Here is a 24,335-nt window from a genome sequence, read left to right as displayed (position 1 = left end):
CATTTTGTTTCAATATTATATTTATTTAATTAGAATACGATGTCTAGACTTTAGCTTTTAAATGTGAATTATCCCATTTTACCCTATTCTTAAAGAAAACATATCATTTAAACGTTTTAAAAAATGCAGGTACCAATCCCAGATTACCTCTAAAATTATGTAATTGTTCACCAACAGATAAAATGTGTCCACAGATATGGAGTGTATCTGTAGTGCTTAAGCAAAATTCTCTGTACAGCTCACACTGCCAGTGCCAGCAGCATCAACTTTGTCATTCCCGAGGAGTGGTTCACAATGAACATTTCGTGTAAAAACCGCAGTGGGTGAGTACATAAACCCCTCCATAGGCTACCATGGCCAAAACAGTGACTTTCTGTTGCTTCTCTGTGGCGACCAGTAGGCTAAGCACTCCACGTCCCCTCTCGTTGGTTGTTAAATAATTAATAAATTGCGTATGAAATCCTGAAAATCCCTTACTGTTTAGCTGGTCGGTTTGGTGTCCCGCTGTGGCACAAAGCGAAGCTTCTGCTGTGCCTCAAATGAATTTGACAGCCGTGGATGTGGTAGCCTACACCAAGTGCCAGTCAACCTCGGTTGAGCGCGCGCCATGGTTAAGATTTGAAGTGGATTATATCGTTTTGAGTAAACCTATTGTATTTATTTGGAACAAGAAAACATATATCCGACTGAAATGTGTTCTCAGTTGACTACTTTCAGAGCCAAGTGAGTAACTCAAAAACTACGTGTCTATCACTGACACTGGAGAGAAGAGGAATGCGTGGTTTAACATGGATATCGGGCAAAGGATAAGCATCGTTAAAAATTGCAGGAATTATAGACAGGTAACCCATAACATTTGTGTTGTTGCTGTAGTTATGATTTTTATTAAATGTTTTTTAAGCAGAATGAATACAGTTTTAGTTGATATGACCAATATCAATCATGGGATCAAAGTAGGCATACAGTACGTTGTCACTGTATGCTTCTTGGTAGTTGAATTCTGTGTGTTATTACTCTGCATTTGCAGGTGTCCGCTATCGTCTGTTTTTTTTTGTTGCACTTCACAGTCTGATTAATTGTCTGCATTTAATTTGGTTAATGTTTGTCTCTCTTAAATTATTTATTTTAATAACAAACTTACAGTTTAGCCTACTGTAAATTCAATTTAACCTAAAAAATTGAATATTTCCAATAAGCCTAATATTTTAGAATACATGTTCTTATAGCCTATGCCCATATGATCTCAAAGACGAAAGTACCAGCAAGATTGTAATTTTCAATTTATACATTTCCACCCTATCAATTATACCTCATGTAAACCACCAGTGGAACTAATTTGCCAAGACAAGCAGTGAGCAACAGGGGATTGGAATTATTCCAATCACATCTGTCACCCTTTCAATGATTGTAGGCTACAGAGCGCTCGTCAGTCAAGGACTCTAGCTAACTCTATTCACAAAGGTATCTTTTGCCGGGGGTTGTTAAGAGGTCTCTACTTTCACATCAACATAATTTCACAAATACAAAATATACACTTAACATTAACTGGTTTTAACACATTTGCAGACGAACATATTTTTCAGTTAGAATACTTGTAGGGCATCCTTTCCCCTCTGTTACACAGAGTTGTTCTGAGCACGCTAATTAACCAAGGTGGTCACCTCTGTCTTCAGTCTGTCTTCTGTAAACAGGCGCTGTAACATGGAAATATGGCCGTGTGGGAACCCTAACCTTATAAAGGTGTGTAGTAATGTAACATTTTATTATTATTATGTCCCGTTGATATGAAATATAAGGTCCTTATGTTTCCAAAACTATTGCACAAACATGTTCAGACCGGCTCTTAAGTGTCCAAAACCGTATCGCAAACGAGGATTATTCACGTTTCTAAACGTTCAAACAAGGCATCGGGATTGTAGTTCACATGGAGCCTGCTGTGAGTGGTACTAATGGCTGGGATAGTGCAGAATGCCACCTTGGGTTCTTGACAGCAAACCTGCACCACCTTGATTGTGTGGTCATATTGTCCAAGTTAATTTGCATATGATTAACTTAAGTCATATGTTTCATTGATTGTGTTTACAATACACTTAAATATTCTGTTATTGGTTGGAATTAACTCTGACAGTCCAGTACATAGTCAGTCATTGCATCTAAAGCACTGTCTTTCAATTTGAGTATAGTTACATTTCACTAACCACATCCCTGTATACCAAAACAAGTGGCGGGAGACCCCAGTATGTTGTCTTTCGAATTGCAGACTGCTTAAATTGTGCAAAAAGGGAATCGTCAACACTTCTGAAAGTATCTGATCTCAATGCAACACAATTGTAGGATCTACAATTGTGTATGTAGACATAGCCATTGACTGTACTAAATCAGTAGAGCTTCATGTATTTGATAGTGTAGCAAGTTCAGTTGGTTTACTTGGTTACCCATGTACTAATAAGGTTTCAACACTGAGCAGTGGTCATAGTATGGTGATCAATTGCAAAGTTTTTTTTACTCTGCTTGAGCTTAGCCATTATAACTGGGCTTCTGGGAAAATGGGAATTCCATATGGTTTATATTGTAGCTTCAAGATTGACATGGTGCATGGGGAACCCTTTGACATATTTAGATGATTTGCTTATGTCACATGGGAGGCAGTACGAGTGCACTCTGAGCGCCCCTGGTGGGGTCTGGAAGAACAGAGAAGCTGGTATATATTATGTCATGCCTGCGGGTTGTGCTTCGATCAAAACACCATTAGTCTTTTGTCTAGTGCCGCTTTTAAAGGTGGTTTTTTTTGGCAAGGGAATATCTTGGCACATTTTCAACCCCCAAGTTATACCATTTGTGGGGAAGAAAGAACTGATAGGACACATTGACATAGTGTCTTAATTGTATGATGCAGGGGAGAACGACTGCCCTCTTCCATTGAAGCCACAGAGGTTCAAGTTTGACCGCGGTACTGCAGGCATTGTTAGCAGAAAGAGGATCCACCATTATAGTGAATGGAAAAATGTCAATCTTTGTGGTCAATCTTTGGGTAAATAAAAACATTTTTAGAAGACAATCTGTGTACCAATAATTGCTTCTAATACACCAGATGTATGTCCTTGCACCCATTATTTTTTACATCTCAGACAGAAGAAGTTTAATGGATAATTTAGTTGCTAATAGCAGCCTGCAGTACCACGGTCAGCCCTTCACCTTGAGTTACTCAATGAGAGGCGGCAGCATTGAGCTAGCCTCCAACACTTCTTGGAGTAGCTCAAACTGCTCATGTTTGTCTCCATGAGACGCCACCTTAATTAACTGAGTTCATTTGGCTTCAATGCACTATTGCGTGTCATGTGATCAATGGCTTTGTCCATTCATATATACTGTAATTGGTATGATGCCATAATGTAACTACGGCCAGCGCTCAACTCTTTCTTGCAGTAGTCTCGTTAATCTTGAATTCCCATTAGAGTTGAATCAAAGGACAGAGGATCGGTGGAAATATTCTGTCCCTCTCTACCACTTGTCTTAACTTGAGCCCCATCAGAAAATGTATTTTAAATGACGGGAAGGCACTTGGAGCAGTCAAATGAGCCTTGCAGACTAGGAATGAAATAGAGATGGTGTCTGTGGATCAAGTGAAGTCAAGGCCTGAGTGATTAAAGATGCAGCATCGTATTCTATTTTTCCTGGTCTTGTCTGTACTGAGGAGTGTGGGAGTATGTCTCATTCATGATTCAGAGCTTGGGGGGAGTGCTCATGCATTTTAGTGTGAATATTGTCATCTGGACTCCTCGACAGTAAGGAGCAGGAGTACTGTTCTATTAATAAATTTCTCTTGAAAAATGTATAGTATTGGAGAATGTGGGTGGTGAGGGGTCAAATCAACTGCCATCGCTGTAGCCTGAGAGTATGGCTACCATCAACAGTCATTGGTCGTGTTCCCCTGCTCAGACATTGCTACCAGATCTTGCAAAGCCTGGATTGGTATTTTACGTATTAGCTAACCACATCATATTTTATAGCAATCTGGTGCCCGACGGCAGAGTCAATGACATGTAACCCAACCATTGGTTGATGCATGCAATGTCTGAGCTTGGGAACATGACAATTTTCTCTGTCTTTGATCTTTTGCTATTTAAAGGGGTAGTTGCAGACCAAAGTCAGATTTTCTTAATTCCTGAAAAGTGGTATAAAGTTAATCAGCCATAACATCTGCTGTGTACATCCAACTGTAGATCCCACGATGCAATAGGATGAATTTACAGGCTCAAATACCAAACGAATGGGAAGGATTGCCACCATCTAATTCCAACTGATTAAATGGTGCCAAACTTTTTCATTAATTTGGGTTTGAGGCCTTCAGACTTCTTAATTTAGTGAGATCTACAGTACAACATATGTTGTAGAATAGGAATTGGACTTGAATTAAAGACACTTTTGAGGCATGAAACATCTGACCCTAACTTTTTGATGTAAATAATCCCTTAAACCTCAATCTAAATCTGTCAATTTGGATTGAAACATACCCATAATAAAATGGAACTATAAGATCACCAGGTCAAAAAACAACAACCTGTAAGCCTATTTACAGCATGTCCTCCTCTGCTTCAGTGGTGTGTATTCATGGATGCCAAGGGAAGCCAGGCTTCCCCAAAATACGTACCATGAAAAAATGAAAAAACCATACAAAATATTTTATCTTTCGTCTCTCTGTGTTTCATAAATGTCCTTCAAGAGGCTGATTGTATCTCACTGGAGAAAGCATCCAAGTGAACGAAACAGTGCCCCTTTGTCTCAGTATGTGTAGCGTATCTATCTGATGCTGTCTGGTCAGCAAGAGTATGACATTGTTGCCCCCCCCCGTAGCATTGAATGCAAGGGAAGCCAGCGAGCAATCAGCATTGAGCTAAACTGAGTGAGCTCAGTTTTGAATGGTCCTGGCGCGCCAAAAGAAAGTGTCAAGGGACGCCAGTTTGAATTTGGCTTCAGACCAATCACATCACAAGCCAAACGTCATTATTGACAGAAAAAAACTTGAATTGTTGCATCTCGTTTTGTTGTTGTTTTCCGGTGGCTAGCTAGCTAGCTAAAATCATCCCTTTCGTAATTTAGCCATGGATGGAGATAGGGATTTGGACTTGTGGTTTTACTTAATTCTCCATAATGGCCAATGATTATAACAGCAATTCTGATCCAACCATAAATTCATACATTATGCCCCTGGTCTGAGAGGATGAAAGTTACATGAGCTAGATGTAGTATGCTAATGTTAACAAGCTGTCCTGGCGCATCAGTTCCCATGAAAGGAAGTTAGTCTAAGTATTTTAGCCTGGGAGCCTAGGTCAACAAAAACTCAAAGCTTGTACTGTAAGATAGAGTAATAGACCATTTAGGCAACATGAAATAGGAGGATGGCATTGTTGTTTCTCTTCAAGTGGGGAAGTCAACATGTTTGTTCTACTTGCACACACGCACGCACACACACACACAAATACATACACAAAAATCAGTCCCATGGACAGTGACATCATTTTTAGCTTACGTTGATTGGACTAAATCGTTTTTGGTGTCTTTTAGTTATCACTGTATTAGACTAAGCATAGGCGATTCAATTATGTTGAAATGTTGAAGTTGAAATGGTTCTGGAATAGTGGAGGTATCTCCTGTTTTCTTTGCGACCGGCGGTAACTCTCCGTGGTTCTAAATCAATAGTTGTTTTGTAGTCCAAAACTGTTGAAAACAGTACCTTGCTTGACCATGCTGTAGGTCATGTAACTGTTTGTTACATGCAATGTTTTGTGCACTTCACCAGACAGATGTTGCTCTCCGGTTTTGTAAAGAAACAAATGTGCGGTTGAATTTATTCTGCCGCTGTGTCTTCTTATTGTCTCGGCCTTAGGCCTATATATCACAGTGTCAAAGTATATGAACTAACAGGTTATAGAGAAAACAAAGCCATTATCACAACACATAGGTTGTAATATGCCTTTTTTCTGGTCTGGCCTTGTGATTTTACCCACACACCACTACTGTTCTGCTTCCAAACTGTCAACATTTGGTAATTTATATCCACAGGGTTTTAATCACAAAATGCGTCACAATTTCCTAGAGACACAGCCAGGGCTGTACAGTATGGGAATTTAATGGATAGACATTTACCATCATTAGAGAAAACAGAGATGGCTACATGTTCGGTTTCATTAGCCACCGTGTCCTGTGATCGATTATGCTCCATGTCGGGATGACACAGGACTGAACCTGTAGCAGGGGAAGAGAACATATGAGATGTGCTGTATGATTTCCCTTTGAAGGCTTTTTGCAGGTTATTTATCCTTCACTTGCACAAACTGTGCAGATAAGCTTATTGCAACTGCGTCTTATCACGGCAATGGAACTAAACACTGCAACCTGCGATTCAAATGTTTTGCATCCATTGCATGTTGTACAGATACGGTATCCTAACAGCCATAGCTATCAAAGGAACTTTCTCAAAGGGTCAGAATAGACATGAGCAGTGACCATTTTGAATTTGATTTAGTCATAGGGTGATTCCACATCACACTAGAACAAAAAAGACCATGATTTTTTGAATTTTCACGTCATTTCATCCATACAAGGGTCCTTTGGAGGAAGGATTGTTTATTTCACCTTTATTTAACCAGGTAGGCAAGTTGAGAACAAGTTCTCATTTACAACTGTGACCTGGCCAAGATAAAGCAAAGCAGTTCGACACATACAACGACACAGAGTTACACATGGAGTAAAACAAACATACAGTCAATAATACAGTATAAACAAGTCTATATACGATGTGAGAAAATGAGGTGAGATAAGGGAGGTAAAGGCAAAAAAAGGCCATGGTGGCAAAGTAAATACAATATAGCAAGTAAAACACTGGAATGGTAGATTTGCAGTGGAAGAATGTGCAAAGTAGAAATAAAAATAATGGGGTGCAAAGGAGCAAAATAAATAAATGAAATAAATAAATACAGTAGGGAAAGAGGTAGTTGTTTGGGCTAAATTATAGGTGGGCTATGTACAGGTGCAGTAATCTGTGAGCTGCTCTGACAGCTGGTGCTTAAAAAGCTAGTGAGGGAGATAAGTGTTTCCAGTTTCAGAGATTTTTGTAGTTCGTTCCAGTCATTGGCAGCAGAGAACTGGAAGGAGAGGCGGCCAAAGGAAGAATTGGTTTTGGGGGTGACCAGAGAGATATACCTGCTGGAGCGCGTGCTACAGGTGGGTGATGCTATGGTGACCATTGGTGACATATATTTGACATTTGTATCTTGAACCTTAATCGAGAAATAATTTATTAAAGTTGGAATATTGGTGACACTTTGACCTTACCGAGGCCTCCTTTAAGACTCCATCATGTTTCAAGTTTAAAACCAGAAGATATCCCACTCTGGAACTTTGATATGCCTGTAAAGTATATCGGAGAGTATAGTATGTTCAACGATATACAGAAATATTAGCCAATTTAAAATGCTTATATTTTCTATATTCATAAATTAATGTAAGAAAACTGTAATTTAAATCAATACCACTCATATTACAGAGCTAGCGTTAAAGTTTCATATGACACACAATTTTGCTTTGTAGCACCTACAGATGAAACAAGGAGGCCAAAATGTTTCAAATGTTCCAACTTCAATAAAGTAATCTCAAATTATTAATTTACAAATGTCAAATATATTTCCATAATCCTTCCTCTAAAGTATCCTTCTATGGATAAAATGTAATGAAAGCCAAAAACAACATGGTCTTTTTTTGTTCTAGTGTTGTGAGGAATCACCCCACATCAACAAGTTATGGCGAAGATGGTATGAGTGGGAGTTGAAATATAAAAGCAAGGCAACAATTAGCCCCAAGCCAAGTATAGATATAGTGTGTATAATTCTGTGTAAAAGTGTAACATAAAATGTTAAGCGGAATTTATTTGTCAAACTTTAAAATGGCTTTAAAGGGATAGTTCACCCAAATTATATATACCGTACCAGTCAAAAGTTTGGGATACATCTTTTCTTTATTTTTACTATTTTCTACATTGTAGAATAATAGTGAAGACATCAAAACTATGAAATAACACATATGGAATCATGTAGTAACCATAAAACTGTTGAACAAATGAAAATATATGTATATTTGAGATTCTTCAATGGAGCCACCCTTTGCCTTGATGACAGCTTTGAACACGCTTGGCATTCTCTCAACCAGCTTCATGAAGTAGTCACCTGGAATGCATTTCAATTAACAGGTGTGCCTTGTTAAAAGTTAATTTGTGGAATTTCTTCCCTTTTTAATGCGTTTAAGCCAATCAGTTGTGTTGTGACAAGGTTTGGGTGGTATACAGAAGATAGCCCTATTTGGTAAAAGACCAAGTCCATATTATGGCAAGAACAGCTCAAATAAGCAAAGAGAAGCGACAGTCCATCATTATTTTAAGTCATGAAGGTCAGTCAATCCGGACAATTTCTTCTAGTGTAGTTGCAAAAACCATCAAGCGCTATGAGGAAACTGGCTCTCATAAGGACCGCCACAGAAGAAGAAGACCTAGAGTTACCTCTGCTGCCGAGGATAAGTTCATTAGAGTTAACTGCACCTCAGATCGCAGCCCAAATAAATGCTTCACAGAGTTCAAGTAACAGACACATCTCAACATCGACTGTTCAGAGGAGACTGCATTAATCTTGCCTTCATAGTCAAATTGCTGCAAAGAAACCACTACTAAAGGACACCAATAATAAGAAGAGACTTGCTTGGGCCGAGAAACAAGAGCAATGGACATTAGACTGGTGGAAAACTGTCCTTTAGTCTGATAAGTCCGAAAAACAACCGCTGTTGTTTTGTGAGATGCAGAGTAGGTGAACGGATGATCTCCGCATGTGTGGTTCCCACGGTGAAGCATGGAAGAGGAGGTGTGAGGGTGTGGGGGTGCTTTGCTTGTGACACTGTCAGTGATTTATTTAGAATTCAAGGCACGCTACCACAGCATTCTAGAGAGATACGCCATCCCATCTAGTTTGCGTTTAGTGGGACAATAATTTGTTTTTCAACAGGACAATGACCCAAAACACACCTCCAAGCTGTGTAAGGGCTATTGACCAAGGACAGTGATGGAGTGCTGCATCAGATGACTTGGCCTCCACAACCACCCGACATCAAACTAATTGAGATGATTTGGGATGAGTTGGACAGCAGAGTGAAGGAAGAGCAGCCAGCACGTGCTCAGCATATGTGGGGTTTCCTTCAAGACTGTTGGAAAAGCATTCCAGGTGAAGCTGATTGAGAGAATGCCAAGAGTGTGAAAAGCTGTCATCATGGCAAAGGGTGGCTACTTTGAAGAATTTAGTGATTAGTTTAACACCTTTTTGGTTACTATATGATTCCATATGTGTTATTTCATAGTTTTGATGTCTTCACTATTCTTCTACAATGTAAAAAGTAGTAAAAAATAGAGAAAGTGTGTCCAAACGTTTGACTGGTACTGTGTCCATTGATTATTGAAGAATATAATTAATAAATGCCTCATGAGCTTAGTTCTCTCATACCCCATCAGAACCTAAAATATAAACTTCTTTATCCATTGTTTGTAAATTATGTAATTGTAAACTAACACTGTATAGCCTCAAAACATGGTTAAAACTATACATTGAATCATATGGCTGGTCAGTCCTTGCAACCATAGTTCTGTTCATCAGATCAGTGCCAGGGCTTGCCCCTTTAACTCTCTCACTTTAACACCATTAAATGTCTTAACACCCCCTAATGTTTCGGTGCATCTGATCATTAACTACAGTTTATGCAGCAATGTGTTAATGTAAACAACCAAATCAAATTTAAGAATGAATCAGGAAATTTTAGAACCACCATTTTAGGCCACTGGGGTTATTAATTTGTAAAAATATTCAAGGAGTGCTACAGACACCAATTCCCAACATCATTTGAGGATGAACATATCCCATGATCAAAAGGCAGACTTTTATCACTCACTCTAACCCTTTGTCTAATGTCTCCTGTCTAAGGGCTTACTCAGTAATAGAGATCAAGGGATTGCTGTCAAAGGTGTTTCTGATTCCAGCTTTTAAGAATGAGTCAACTCCGCTGGACTGATATTTCAGTTCCTACCTTCTGGCAACTCCAGTAGAGTACTTGTCGATCTGAATATGCTAATTTTGTCCTTTCCGCACATCAAACATTCATGTGGATGACGGAATTTACAAGGATGTTGGTGAACATTTATGCTTTTACAATCATAATAGACAACATGATTCGTCCTTCCATCAAACAGAAAACATATTGGCTTTGAAGAGTGTAGTGTCATTATATATTGAGACCTGACAGTTTCAAGGATTCCTTGCATGTGTCAGACACTGTGTTGATTAATTTATCAAGAGTGTTTTCTCACAATTATTCCCTCAAAGGATGAGTATTAATATCCAGTGACTGGGGCACAAGACTTTGTTTTATTGTTAAAACCCAACAGTTCCTCACAACATTTGCATCGTAATGACTGCCTGATAAATTAGAACTAGAATGACACACTAAACCCAATCTCCATAATGAGATTTATGGAGGAAAGTGTCGTCTTCAATGTTTTAGCATGTGCAGAATGGGTGCAGTGCTGGGGAATGTGTCAAAGATACAGTTGATTTATTCAAATATGCATCAGTATGCTTTGCGTTGCCTTAAAGGCACACAAAGATAAGAGCCATGCAGAAAACAGAGAAACTGTGAAAATAACCCCCTGTCTATTACTGGCTGCTCAGCCATTGCACCATCTTTTTATTTTATTTTTTACTTTCCCTCTCTAAAAAATATTTCTGAATGCTTGTTGAATAGCCAATGATATGTGTTTTCTTTTCCTCATTAAAGGCACAATCTAGAATACTTCCTGTTGACCATTTTGTCGATGGTCATTTAAATTAATGCCTCATGAGTAACCTCTCAAGCTTACCACTTTGCAAGGATTTTGCACCTATGTGGCTACTGTATGTCCGGATAAAAGTCAATATAGGGCCATGGGAAAAAATAATAGGAAAACCTTATATTCAGAGAAAGGTAGGGAACTGTTAAATACAATGGACTGGTCCATATTTGTGTGACTTACACAATTGCCACCCCACATGGTCAAAAACAACATAAAATATAGCTGCAAGTATTGTAGCAACGAAACAGGGTGCTGGCTTTTGAGCAGGCTGAAGAGACGGTTGCATGGAACATTCTATATGGACCCACACCACTATGTGTGGTGAAGTTCATAGGAGCATATTAAATTAGGAGTCTATATTTTTAGCAAATGAAGGCATAGATAAATTTTTCAACCATTTTCCGTCTTAAAAATGATGTAAAGGCTTTCATTTCTGGAAACAAAAAGGTATCAGAAATAAATCAAAAAACAATGTAAATGTTTCAACCATGCCAACTAACACTTATATTTTTTTAAATTTGTTTTTTAACCTTCTGTAAGTCTAAGAAATATTGCCTTGTATATTGTAATTCCCTAAATAAAATATATTTTCTAATTTCTCTTCCTCATGAGAAGAGAGGATAATTAAAGTTCACTGAAGTAACACGTAATGGTAGATGTGACAATTGCTTATAGTGATTTTACTGATGTCCAATTTGTTTATTAATTATTAAGTGCTTAAAACCCGGTAACAATTGGTAACGGAATTACCAAAAAAACGTACTGCAAGTGAATTGGCTACAATGGGAAATTAAAATAGCCACAAACCACAGTTGGGTCACCTGCTACTGGTCTCCCTTTCACTGGCATACTGCTATGTTCAGCATGTCTGTTTTCTTTGTCTTTGTGTAGTCTGATGGTCAAGCCAAGAGTATTAAGTGTCTGGACATCCCCTCCCTCTCTTTCTCTCTCTCTCTCTTAATGTCACCTCTCCCAGCTCTTACTAACACCTTCCCAAGAGCCTCCTCTTTTTCCGGGTCCATCTGTGGACGTTAACTTCAAGGCCAGGGTGGACTGACCAAATTTCAACTACTTTTCAACTTCCACGTAACCAGCATCCTCACCCACTGAGCACCGACCGACACCAGATGTCCAAATCTGAACCTATCACAAGTTTGGATATCACAGTACAGTGAATAGAGCACAGTAGAATACAGTATATTACAATACACTAGTACAGTACAATAAAGAAAAGTAGAGTATTGTACAGTACAGTAAAGTATATTATATTGTAGTGTACTCTACTATACTGAACTATACTCTTTTTTACTGCACTGAACTCTACTCGACTGTACTCTACTGTACTCTACTCCACTGTACTGAACTCTACCCTACTCTGCTTGCTTTATTGTACTGCACTGTGTTCTGCTGTACTGCGCTGTGATGTCCCAACTTTTGAAACACGAGAATTACTTTTGTATCCATAGTTATGCATTTCTGTAAAACAAAAGCTAAAATAGTACATCTATAATGTTATTACACCACTACAAAGCTACAATACAAAATGTATAATACCGCCATGCAGCAATATTACAATGCACGTGTGTATAGAGTGCGTGTGCTAGCGTTTGTGTGCGTATGTGTGTGTCTGTACCTGTGTGTGTCTCGTTTCACAGTTCCTGCTGTTCCATAAGGTATATTTTTATCTGTTTTTTAAATCTGATTCTACTGCTTGCATCAGTTACCTGATGTGGAATAGAGTTCCACGTAGCCATGGATATATGTAGTACTGTGCCCCTCCCATAGTCTATTCTTCACTTGGAGATTGTGAAGAGACCTCTGGTGGCATGTGTTGAGGGGTATGCATGGGTGTCCAAGTTGTGTGCTAGTAGTTTAAACAGACAGCTCGGTGCATTCAGCTTGTCAACATTTCTTACAAAAACATGTGTCAGGGCTATAGTTGAACTGAACCACAGACTCCAGGTTGTGGCCTCAAATAAAATACATGCTTTGTAAACAAAAGGTGTCGGGCCCTTCCCAACAATGCAGAGAGAAAAAAATAAAAAATAAAAATAAAGCAATAATTCAGTGATTTTAAATATTTAGATATTTGTTTTGTCACCTTAAAAACAGTCTATGGCCATTGCAAACAAATGCTAACATTAGCATTTTTCAGACCACTTCCTGTACGTAGTCACTCCTTGTTCACAGCTATGGGTGCCAAGTGCTTACACTCCCCTGTTTAGCATGTTTTAAAATGTCATACCCAAACATATAACATGCTAAGAAAGGGAGATTGACTTACATGGAGTTTTAGTCCAAACATACTTTTAGCGTTATTGGCATGCAGCTAGTTTCACAAATTATTGCAGTCACTCCTCACAAATATCTAAATATGTAAAATCGCTGAATATCCATATAAGATTCCAACTTAATAGACAGAATAAATACGGTTCCCCCTTTCCATTTGATTCATTTCTCACTTCAACTGCCAATCAGCCAAATCATACACACAACATTTAATGCCAACTTCAGTCAAAAATGTGATTTTCTTGTGATTTATATGTATTTCCACAATCTAAAGTTGGAATAATACTGAAAATAATGATGCCCTTTTAGTGTAAGAGCTATTTGAAAAGACCATCTGGTGAGATGGAGTTTTGGCATGCCTGGTGACATTACCAGGTGGTAAATTGAGTTAATTGACCAATAAGAAAGAGAGTTCCAAACCTCTTTGCCAATAACAGTTTTCCTTTCCCAATCAGACCACTCCCAGACAGCCCCAGCTACATTCTTGTTTGAGAAATTGCTCTTTGTTAAGAAGCTATTTTGTTTCTTTCTGACCATTTTAATTGGAAAAAATCACATTAACGTACTTCACTGTTACCCAGAAATGATTTGATATTGAGGCAAAAATGGCTGCATTGGACCTTTAATCAAATTGATCGACTAAATTAGAAATGATCACATTGTGCCATTGCAATTACCTCAATGCTACAATCAGCCTGTTCTTACCTTAGATATATTATCAATATCCATAGATCCATAGAAACATATACCACCATCAGTTAGTTGTGCACTGGTTCATATTATTATATTGCAACTTTATTTGTGACTTAATTTGAGGAGAAGGACATGAAATTCAATTGCCAGTGAATGAGAATGGTTCTCACCCTGGATAGTCAGCTCTTTATGTCAGAAATGCATAATCCTTCCAGCTCAGAACTCAAAATGCTAGGATGGTGGTTTATTATATTTGTCATGTTTCATTTGAAGAGTATCCTGATTATACAAAGAACATTGGCCTACATCTACTGTAAACATGCATTATAATTATTTTGGCACAAGCAATTTGTTCGCATTTTGCTAAGATAAATAAATGACTGTGTGTGAATGAAACTACAACATGTTATGGTACAAAATACACATAAAATACACTCCCCTCCCTATGTATTTGGACAGTGAAGCAAACATTTTACGTTACTCCAACATTTTGGATTTCAGACCAAATGTTTCATAAACAGTAGAGAATGTCACCTTTCTTTGAGGGTGTTTGCATGCATATCTGTTTTACTGTTTAGAAATGAAAGCACTTATATATCCCCCCATTTGAAGTATTTATAAGATATGGACAAATTCACTTATAGTGCATTAAAGTAGTCAAAGGTTTAGTACTTGGTCCCATATTCCTAGCACCCAATGACTACACTAAGCTTGTGACTCTACAAACTCGTTGGATGCATTTGCAGTTTGTTTTGGTTGTGTTTTGGGTTGTTTTTCCCAATATGAACTGAATGGTGAACGATGACTTTAGTCATTTTCTTTCCAAGTGAGTAGATACATTTCTTAACATTTCTAAATTAATCTTGATAATGCCATGATTAAGAAAAATCATGAATGGCTACAATTAAACATGCTAACCTCTCTCACCATTAACAATAACAGAGGAGGTTAGCATTTTACAGGGGTATGATCTTTGTTGTTCTGTAACTTTCTCACTCATCATCATTCACAATTAATTCATGCTTATTTATAATCACTGTATCATCCACATCAGAAATATTTTCCATTCTTACTTACTGGGGCTGCCATCCAGGACCTCTATATCAGGCGGTGTCAGAGGATGGCCCGAAAAATTGCCAAAGACTTCAGCCACCCAAGCCATAGACTGTTCACTCTGCTACCATCCGGAAAACGGTGCCAGAGCATCAGCTCCAAGACAGCTTCTGCCCCCAAGCCATAAGATTGATAAATTGTTAATCAAATGGTTACCCGGACTATCTGCATTGATCCTATGTTGGACTGACTCTGACACACACACACACACACACTACATGAGCACACACGTAACACACACACGCATTCTGATGCCACACAACCGCACACACATTATCATCTATCCTTGTGTCTAGTCACTTTACCCTGCCTTCATGTACATATCTACCTCAAATACCTTGTACCCCTGAACATTGATCTGGTGCTGATACTCCCTATATAAAGCTTCATTGTTTTGTATCTTATTCCTCTTGTGTTATTATTATTACCTCTGTAAGTGTTTCACGCTAAAGTCTACACCTGTTGTATTCATTGCATGTGACAGTACATTCACCATTAATTTCCTATTGGGCAAAACATAATCCAGAACCCAACCAAAACAAGCTGTAAATGCATCCAGATTTTTTGTAACAAGCTTGATGTAGACATTGTGTGCAACGATTATGGGACAAAATACTAAACTTTTGACTACTTTAATAACCTGCACTGTATAAGTGAATAATTATGACTCCCTCAAATGGCGGGACTAGGAACATAAAGTGCTTTCATTTCTAAATAGTAAAACAGATACAGTATGTATGAAAATACACTCAAGTAAAAGGTGACATTCTATACTCTTAAATCATTTGACATTTTTGGTCTCAAATTCAAAATGCTGGAGCATGAAGAAAAATTCAACATTTTAGCTTCATTGTCCAAGACATACGGAGGGAAGTGTACTTCCAAAATAGCCATTTATTTTGGGAAGCACACATGGGAAGCACACAAACACAGACAGGGGTCTATTAAACCATTTCAAGCCCTGGACAATGTCGAGCGCCAATGCTTAACAAGTTTTGAAAACCGGTTTATGACTTTCCAGATGGAATAGATTTTCATCTTCCTCTTGTCTTTTCTGTCTTGGGAGTGGTTGCCTGGGGAACGTGGACAATTACTGTCCCCGTGATATAAAACACTGTGACTAGCCAGTGGCCACTGATTGTGAATGTCTAATGTCCTCTCTCTCTCTCTCTCTCTCTCTCTCTCTCTCTCTCCCTCTTGCTTTCCTCCCCTCTGTTCTTTTCGTGCCGACCAAAGGCCAGAAAAGGTGCCGGAAAGGACAAAGCCAGGATTCTGCACACCTGTGGTTGGATGTGAGCCTATATTAACCTGAGACAGTTAAAATGGAGTTGCTATGGAAACTGATGATGCTGCTATCATTTGCGGAGTTCCTTGCAGGTAAGCGCCTTAAGAAATGATTCTTTAGCCTTGCCAATGATGTTGCTTGGAAGTTGTCATCCTTTTTTATTTGTAATCATCAAGGGAAAATAAATGTTAAGGCATGGAGCATTGACATTGGGAACATATGGCATTAGTGTGTTATAGGACAGGCAATGCAAAGCTTTCAGGCAGTGCCCAGACATCATCCTCCATTCACCGTTCTGACCTGAAGACACATTTAAAGTCCTTAAGATGTGGATAATGGATACCATTCTTTATTCTTTATGTTAATCCTGGTTGGAGAGAAAAAACCCCATTGAAAAGCGAGGTTGTGAGTCTAAAAGAAAGTCTCATCTAGCGCTTGAGTGCACAGTCATTCATTTAAAGTACAGCTCGATTGGTACCCTAATTGAGGCTACGCTGGTAGTACAAGAGTCCTGCTATTGATCTTGTTTTAACGAGGCTATGAAGCGGCTTAATTTCTCTCACTTACAAAATGGCAGGGTCAAACGCTATAGCCCTGTAGATGTCAGTATTTGATACTGACTGTCAGATGAATATAGATTAAATTGCTGGATGATTATCCAACATCTTTGGTCATTTCAAGAGAGAATAAGACTGTGAACCTCCCCCACCCCCTACCCTCACCTTCACAGCTGGAATTTAGAGCAATTAGAATATGCTGGTAAAGCTATAGTCAGGGATTTGGAAAGCTGTTCAATTGTGTTTGACATTATTTTGTTTTTTAAATCCCGGAATATAGCTTTAAAGAGCTTAACAGCCTTGCGCACATGTTCTTACACGGCAATTAGTGCGACTCATCACAATATCCAGTGCACTTCAGTGGTTACCTAATGAGACAGTGACTCACCTTGGGATTAGTCATTTCACTATTAGACTGTATCACATATGCCCTGGTTTAGGATGTAAACATATAGGTAGGCCCTCATTTATCAAACATTTATAGAAATAAGTGTAGATTTGAGCTGTTAGTGGCAGTGCGCAAGGTTCTGATTTATGAAAGTTTCACATTTGATTTATAGGTGGCAGGTAGCCTAGCGATTCGGAGTGTTAGGATGACTAGGTGGACAATCTGTCGATGTGCCCTTGAGCAAAGCACTTAACCCTAATTGCTCCTGTAAGTCGCTCTGGATAAGAGCGTCTGCTAAATGACTAAAATGCAAATGCAAAATATCTAAGCGTGAATTAGTTAACTGATCTGACTTGATTGTTTGTGTGCACATGACCTGTAATTAACATGAATTATACCACAGAATTAATGAATCTGATTGGCTAGAAGGGCATTTTAGAAATGATTAGGGGGTTGAATATAATCATCAAGATGATATTCAAGGAAAACAGAATCAGGATAATAAGATATAATATTATAGCTTGTAAAGTAGACTGTATGGTGGGAAATAAAGCTAGCATAGCTTTAATATTCAGAGAGGTCTATTTCAACTGTCCTCTGTGTTTCAGAGGAGCACAGAATGAGTGAGTAAGGTGGTTAAGTGCAAGGTTTTAGTATTCCAAGAGAGACTTGATAAGCATTTTAATATTCAAGGTCATATGCCCTATTGAGCACAGGAACACAGTGTGAGAGAGTGAGCCAGGTACTGCAATGTAGCGCCCACAATATTAACTCCACAGATTTAAATACATTGAATTCTGCCCAAATTGAGCGTGTCCCTTCTCATAAATGCCTAGGCATTTGGATCGATATAAGTTGTCTTTTAAAACACACATTTCAGAAAACCCTACAATTGGACCCCAAGTGCCTTTCCCGCAGTTCAGAGTATTGGTAAATGACCTCTTCTCTGAAGAATGTGCGTGTTTTTTATAATTGTGTTTGGGGATTTTTGTGTTTTTTGTACTCCTGTCTTTGAAGTAGTTATGTCACTACTTCGGGGCGGCAGGGTGGCCTAGTGGTTAGAGTGTTGGACTAGTAACCGGAAGGTTGCAAGTTCTAACCCCGAGCTGACAAGGTGCAACTCTGTCATTCTGGCCCTGAACAGGCAGTTAGTTAACCCACTGTTCCTAGGCCGTCATTGAAAATAAGAATTTGTTCTTAACTGATTTGCCTAGTAAAATAAAAAATCTGCTTTATATTGTTTACTGTTTTGTGAAGTAGGGCTTCGTTGCACAAGAGACATTGGTCTCAATGAGACTTTCCTGCCTAAATAAAGGTTAAATATATTTCACAGCAGTTTAGATTGTACATTGATTCTCTACCCTATACATTGCTTGTTTTGTCACATAAACTGAAATTAGGTGAACATGAGAGAACTTTAGCAATCAGGTAATGGCGAAGCAATTTCTAAATATTGTGCTTTTAAGGCCGCTCTAATAATTACAACAATACTCACAATACTCAAATAGTCACAACAATACCCAGAATACTCAAATAGTCACAACAATACTCACAATGGCACCTTAACTACTCACCCATATGACTGTTAAGAGTTGTTAAGTTTGTCATTGTTCACTGTCATTATAGCATGGTGCTCTAGGATTGCACACCACTCCTGATTACAATGGTATTTGTCTTCTTTCATTGAGCGTGCTTGCCTGGAGCCATGGAACCAATGGAATAGTACCATAAGTGTAAACTTCACCCATCTGGCACTCCAGACAGGCTCAATCATACACAAAGTCTTTTTTACTATTTAAATGCAGGTCTGTAATACACACAATGAGATTTGACCATGGCCACGTGGTGTGTAGTCCTGGGTCGTGTTCAGTAGGAAATGCAATATAAAATCATTCTCCCTATTGGACACATCCCTTTTGTTTAGTCCAAAGCTGATGAGGAAGTTGTACAACACTTTTCCATCGGTCCTCATCCAACTTTTATTTCCTATAAAGCAACAATTTATTTCAGATTTTTCTTAGACCATTTATCAAGCAAAAGGCAAGGAATCCATAAAACGATATACTCTGCTGTCAAACCCCAAAATTAAATCCCCAAATAGTATAATCATGCATTCTTGGAGTATGTTTTGACATATACAGTAATAAACAATGATAAATGTTACTATTAGTATAGACCACGGCAACTCATAGATGACAAATAACCCTCTTAGCAACGTAGGAGATGAAAAGGTAGGGTTATTACAGTAATTAGATGACAAATGGCATTCTCAGCAGCCATATGTTTTTGACTTTATATAGACATTTAATGGAGCAAATCAACAACGCTTTAAATTGTCATTCCTTGTGCAGAGATGGATTTGATCAATGTTTTCTTTCCCCCAAAGAACATAGTATGAAGTATTGATAGCATATTCCCAGAATATAATTGACTTCCTATTACATACTGTATATGGGCCCTATTTCCTTTTATTAAATTCTGTATGGTGTGCGTGAGTGATTTGGATATCAATGTGAAAATGCAATCACACGTGACAAGTATGAAAACACATGATATCTGTCATTCCATCCACATGATACAGTATCTGTTATCCCCCCACATGACATCTTCTATTCCTTCCACTTGTTAGCCAAAGTTAATATCATAATTAAGTTTTATTATTTTGTTGTTTGTGTGAAGGCCTCATGATATTGGCCCCAAATGTCTCCAGTACAGGTAGACTGCCCTGAACCTCTAATTCCTACATCCCACCCCAACCTTCCTACATCCTCAGAATAACATTTGGAACCCCTCAATGAGAGACATTTAGGGTGAATCTTATCTGTCGGGACAGAGGGAAGAGATGCTTTAAAAAGCAAGATTGGCTTTTTTATTTGATGCATAAAACCCAAAGCTGAAGCGAATGGATTGGGGACCTCACAAACTACCAATACCTCCCCCACAGTCGACTTCCCATGTGGCTGTTTATTCATGCTGAGGTAAGCTCACTGAATTCATTTGCTGTCAGCCCGTATTGAATTTGAGATTAGTTTATATTTCAGCCCTCCAAAGCACCCTTTTGCTCTCCCCCTGTGCTGATGCCGGTCTTGTGTAGTCTCTGGCCCTCAGCCCCGCCACATATCATCATCTTGCAGCAGGTGAGAGATATGAGGGATGCTAGCTTTAAAAAAATAAAGTTTCGTAATGACCTCTGTCTCTGTCTAGGGGCATTGTGCAGTAAACTTCCCATAAGTATTCTGAGCCTGTCTACCTTTAGAAATGCAGTGTAACTTCCTTTTAAAGAATGACTGGTTTTAGCCCCTAAATAGTATTCTTATTTCTCAAAATCCCCCCCAAAAACGTTATCCATGTCAAACAATGCTGGAACACAGCACTTTTTTCTTTTTGTTTTTCTTTGTTACCAGAAAGCAAGATTGAAATTATTCCTACCTCCCTACTGAGTTACTACATAAATTCCCGTTGGGCAACGGGGAAGTTTCACAGAGTTTGCATCACTTTGGACTAACCCCCCAGGCACAGCCCCGAGAACTCAATCCCATCCCATCTCATTATCCCACAGTTATTCTTCAGAACGGTTGCCATGGCGTTGCCAAAGATCAGCTCGGTTCAGCGTGGGCATACCTGTTAAGACTCATATTAGTTACGCTGATTAATTTCCCATTTAAATGAATAGAAATTGAGTTAACTTTGCACTCTGAAACCACTTTGGGATTGATTAAGAGAACAGGATAAGTATCAAGGTTATAAGAGGCTGATACTTGCTTTTTTATAGATGGTTCAGTGGGGTTGTTGGTGCCTGCATGTGTTTTTTTTCTTCACTATGAGTAAACTTATGCATGCAATGATGCATACGTAAATATCTAGTTTATAAAAATAAAAAAAGATAAAAAACATTTCAAGGGATAGATAGACATTTGTAGATAGCTTTGCACCCTCTACAAGCACTATTATTATTTGCCCCTGTTGGCCATCTATGAACGTTTGAACATCTTGGCCATGTACTGTTATAATCTCCACCCGGCACAGCCAGAAGAGGACTGGCCACACCTCAGAGCCTGGTTCCTCTCTAGGTTTCTTCCTAGGTTCCTGCCTTTCTAGGGAGTTTTTCTTAGCCACCGTGCTTCTACATCTGTATTGCTTGCTGTTTGGGGTTTTAGCCTGGGTTTCTGTATAGTGACAACGGCTGATGTAAAAAGGGCTTTATAAATACATTTGATAGATTGATTGATTGATTGATTGATTGAATTAAAATTCTATCAGATAGCAGATAGCATTGCTCCCTTTTTATTATTTTAATATTTGTATTATATTCCTATCATCCTCTCCCCAATTGGAGGACTTGTGTTAATTGATAACATATCACACATGAGTGTCTAGATGCTTCATCCTAATGGTGAAGCAGAGTGCATCTTTTACGTTTTACAGCTACTGTACTCTGAGTGTGTATTCTCTGTTTTTTTGTCATCTCTGTCCTCTTGAGGCAACATGTGTGCATCGATTAGCCAAGTCATTTATCAACACGTTCACTCACTCCCTCTGTAGCAAATGTCGATTCATTTCATGATTATGTTCACCGGGGGCTTACATGGTTACGTGTTTGTGTACAGTATGTGTTTGTGCTTGTATGGAGCTCTCTGTAAGAAGTGTCCTCTGGTAATCAATCAACTTCAGCTCTGCTTCAGGGAACAAGGCTTATCTAACAAAGACTCTAATTAGGCTGTCTTCCATTTTGTGTAACTTTCTCAAACGTGTTTATCCTTGAGGAGAAGAACAATCGGTGCACACAAGATCCCCGTCAAACAGCATTCTCTCTCTGAGAGTTATTCTGAGTCCGGGAATAAACCTGAACACCCTGAGACTGGAATACAGTATCTCTTCCCCACAAATTACCTAGTGTTCTTACCTTTCTGCTGTTCTGAGAAAATGCAAATGTATCCTCAGAAAGGCAAATGTATTCTCCTTCCTAGAGGAAAGAGACATGTTTATTTCAAAGAAGTGTTGTCTGCCATAGTCCCACAGGTCATTCCTTTGCTGTTCAGATCCTGTAGATCTTTGCAGCAGTTCCATTCACTCAATAGTGCTTTACTAATGAGCTAAAAAAGAAATGTCGTAGTAGAACACGGTAGACGCCCCATTTTCTTTGTTGTGTCAGTGTTAACAGAGCATTATGCATTAATACATTTATGTAAGAGATGGCATTGAAATATATTTATGTAACTATGGAAAGAATGTCATGTTATTCCTACATCAAAATAAGTTTTTTTTCAACTCATGTTAATTGCACTGTCAAACCCACTCATGGTTTTTAAGAGATAACCGGGGACTGTAGGCTATTTACATTCGTAGACTTCACGTTTTAAGGTACAATACAGCCCTGATATACCAAGTACAAAAACTGTTAATCTGCTGTCCTTTATTCAGCACACTCTCTTTGCCTCAATCTTCTGTAAGGAAATCATTTTTATGAGCTGCTAATTGTGTTGATGCGGGCTATAGCACATATGCGGGCTATAGCTCCATTTCAGTTATTTCAGTATTTCTCTCGAGGTGCAGAATTTCATAAAACATGGCAGATGCCAAACTTTTTCCTTCACATTATTGTTTTCTTTTTGTTTCCAAAAACATTTTCTTCCACATCAACCTAATTTTGCAAGCAAAAGCTTTTGGGTTCAAAAAATACCATCTTACTCCCAAAGTTGTTGTGGCATTTGTTTCAACACTTTGTTTAATGTGCATCATCCATGAGAGCGATCATTTATATGGGATTAGTGACATACCGTAGTGGACAAACATGATGCCCTCCATGCAGTGTAGTTTAGAAATGAGTGCCACACCGACTATTGTACGTGGTGGTACAGTTTTGTCAGCAGCTTTTCTCTTTTGCTCAGGACCCTACTAAATTCAAATTCATTTCTGAGTTTTCATGCTAAGATTGATATGGAACTCTAACAGCTGTGTTTTTTTTTCTTTGTTTTTTTTCAAGTGCGTGTTTTAATTGATCGGCCATTCCACTTAACTATTCTGTAACCGGTGTCTGTGAAATGGGACAGCAGACAAATAGCCAAATTATGATAATTTAGGTCAAAAATCATAATAACAGGTACTTTTTCAGGCTGATGGGCTACATCACAGCTTTATTCTCCCCCCCATTCAGACCATCCCTCCTTCTAGATAATGTTGCTGTTTCTCCTCCTGGCAGGAAACAAAGTCCTGCTGAGGCCTGTGTTCACCAAACAACCAGGCAGTGTGGTGTTTCCCGTCCACCCCACTGAGACCATCAGAGAGGTGGTGTTCAGCTGTGAGGCCCAGGGACATCCACCTCCCTTCTACAGGTACCAGCTGTCACTGTTACTTCAAGTTTGGTTTTGGCAGGGTATATACAGTGTACATTTAATCCAGGTTAGTCTTAATGAGATAAATGGAAACATATTTTATGATATCTCACATTTTACCACGGGTTACTTTAACCCTTTACATGATGGGGAATTTGCCTATATGAACAGGGCCAAATTGAAAGCTTTTTCAAATAAATAATTTAAGACGCATGTGTATGTCCATGGTAGCAATTGAATGGGAACAGTTTGGAGATTTTAGGGAAATTCTAAGAACAAAGATTAGAGCAAAAGCCGTTCACCTGAAACAAGATTGAGTTCAAAGATTACACTGTTGATTTTATGTGCATTTGACCTTTACTGTACTTTTCGAATCCATTTGTCAATAACGAAATCTGGAAATAATCAAATCAAATCAAATTCATTTATATAGCTCTTCGTACATCAGCTGATATCTCAAAGTACTGTATAGAAACCCAGCCTAAAACCCAAAACAGCAAGCAATGCAGGTGTTGAAGCACGTTGGCTAGGAAAAACTCCCTAGAAAGGCCAAAACCTAGGAAAAAACCTAGAGAGGAACCAGGCTATGAGAGGTGGCCAGTCCTCTTCTGGCTGTGCCGGGTGGAGATTATAACAGAACATGGCCAAGATGTTCAAATGTTCATAAATGACCAGTATGGTCAAATAATAATAATCACAGTAGTTGTCGAGGGTGCAGCAAGTCAGCACCTCAGGAGTAAATGTCAGTTGGCTTTTCATA

General features: G+C 38.7%; 1 protein-coding gene across 2 annotated transcripts in view; it reads left to right on the top strand.

The window, feature by feature from the left end:
• Positions 1-527: 527 nt before the first annotated feature.
• Positions 528-24,335, top strand: part of cntn3a.1 (contactin 3a, tandem duplicate 1) — a 112,273-nt gene continuing 88,465 nt past the window's right edge. Inside the window, exons 1-3 of one of the 2 annotated variants that reach the window (XM_029664530.2) lie at positions 528-842; positions 16,250-16,390; positions 23,443-23,575. In XM_029664530.2, coding sequence (XP_029520390.1) covers positions 16,336-16,390; positions 23,443-23,575 — 188 coding nt within the window. In that variant the 5' untranslated portion in view covers positions 528-842; positions 16,250-16,335. The remainder of the gene's footprint in view (positions 843-16,249; positions 16,391-23,442; positions 23,576-24,335) is intronic. The other variant, XM_029664528.2, reaches the window with a different exon arrangement.

This window comes from Oncorhynchus nerka, linkage group LG7 (genome assembly GCF_034236695.1).
Source record: "Oncorhynchus nerka isolate Pitt River linkage group LG7, Oner_Uvic_2.0, whole genome shotgun sequence".
Lineage (NCBI taxonomy): Eukaryota > Metazoa > Chordata > Actinopteri > Salmoniformes > Salmonidae > Oncorhynchus > Oncorhynchus nerka.
This window is presented reverse-complemented; position numbering and strand designations above follow the sequence as displayed.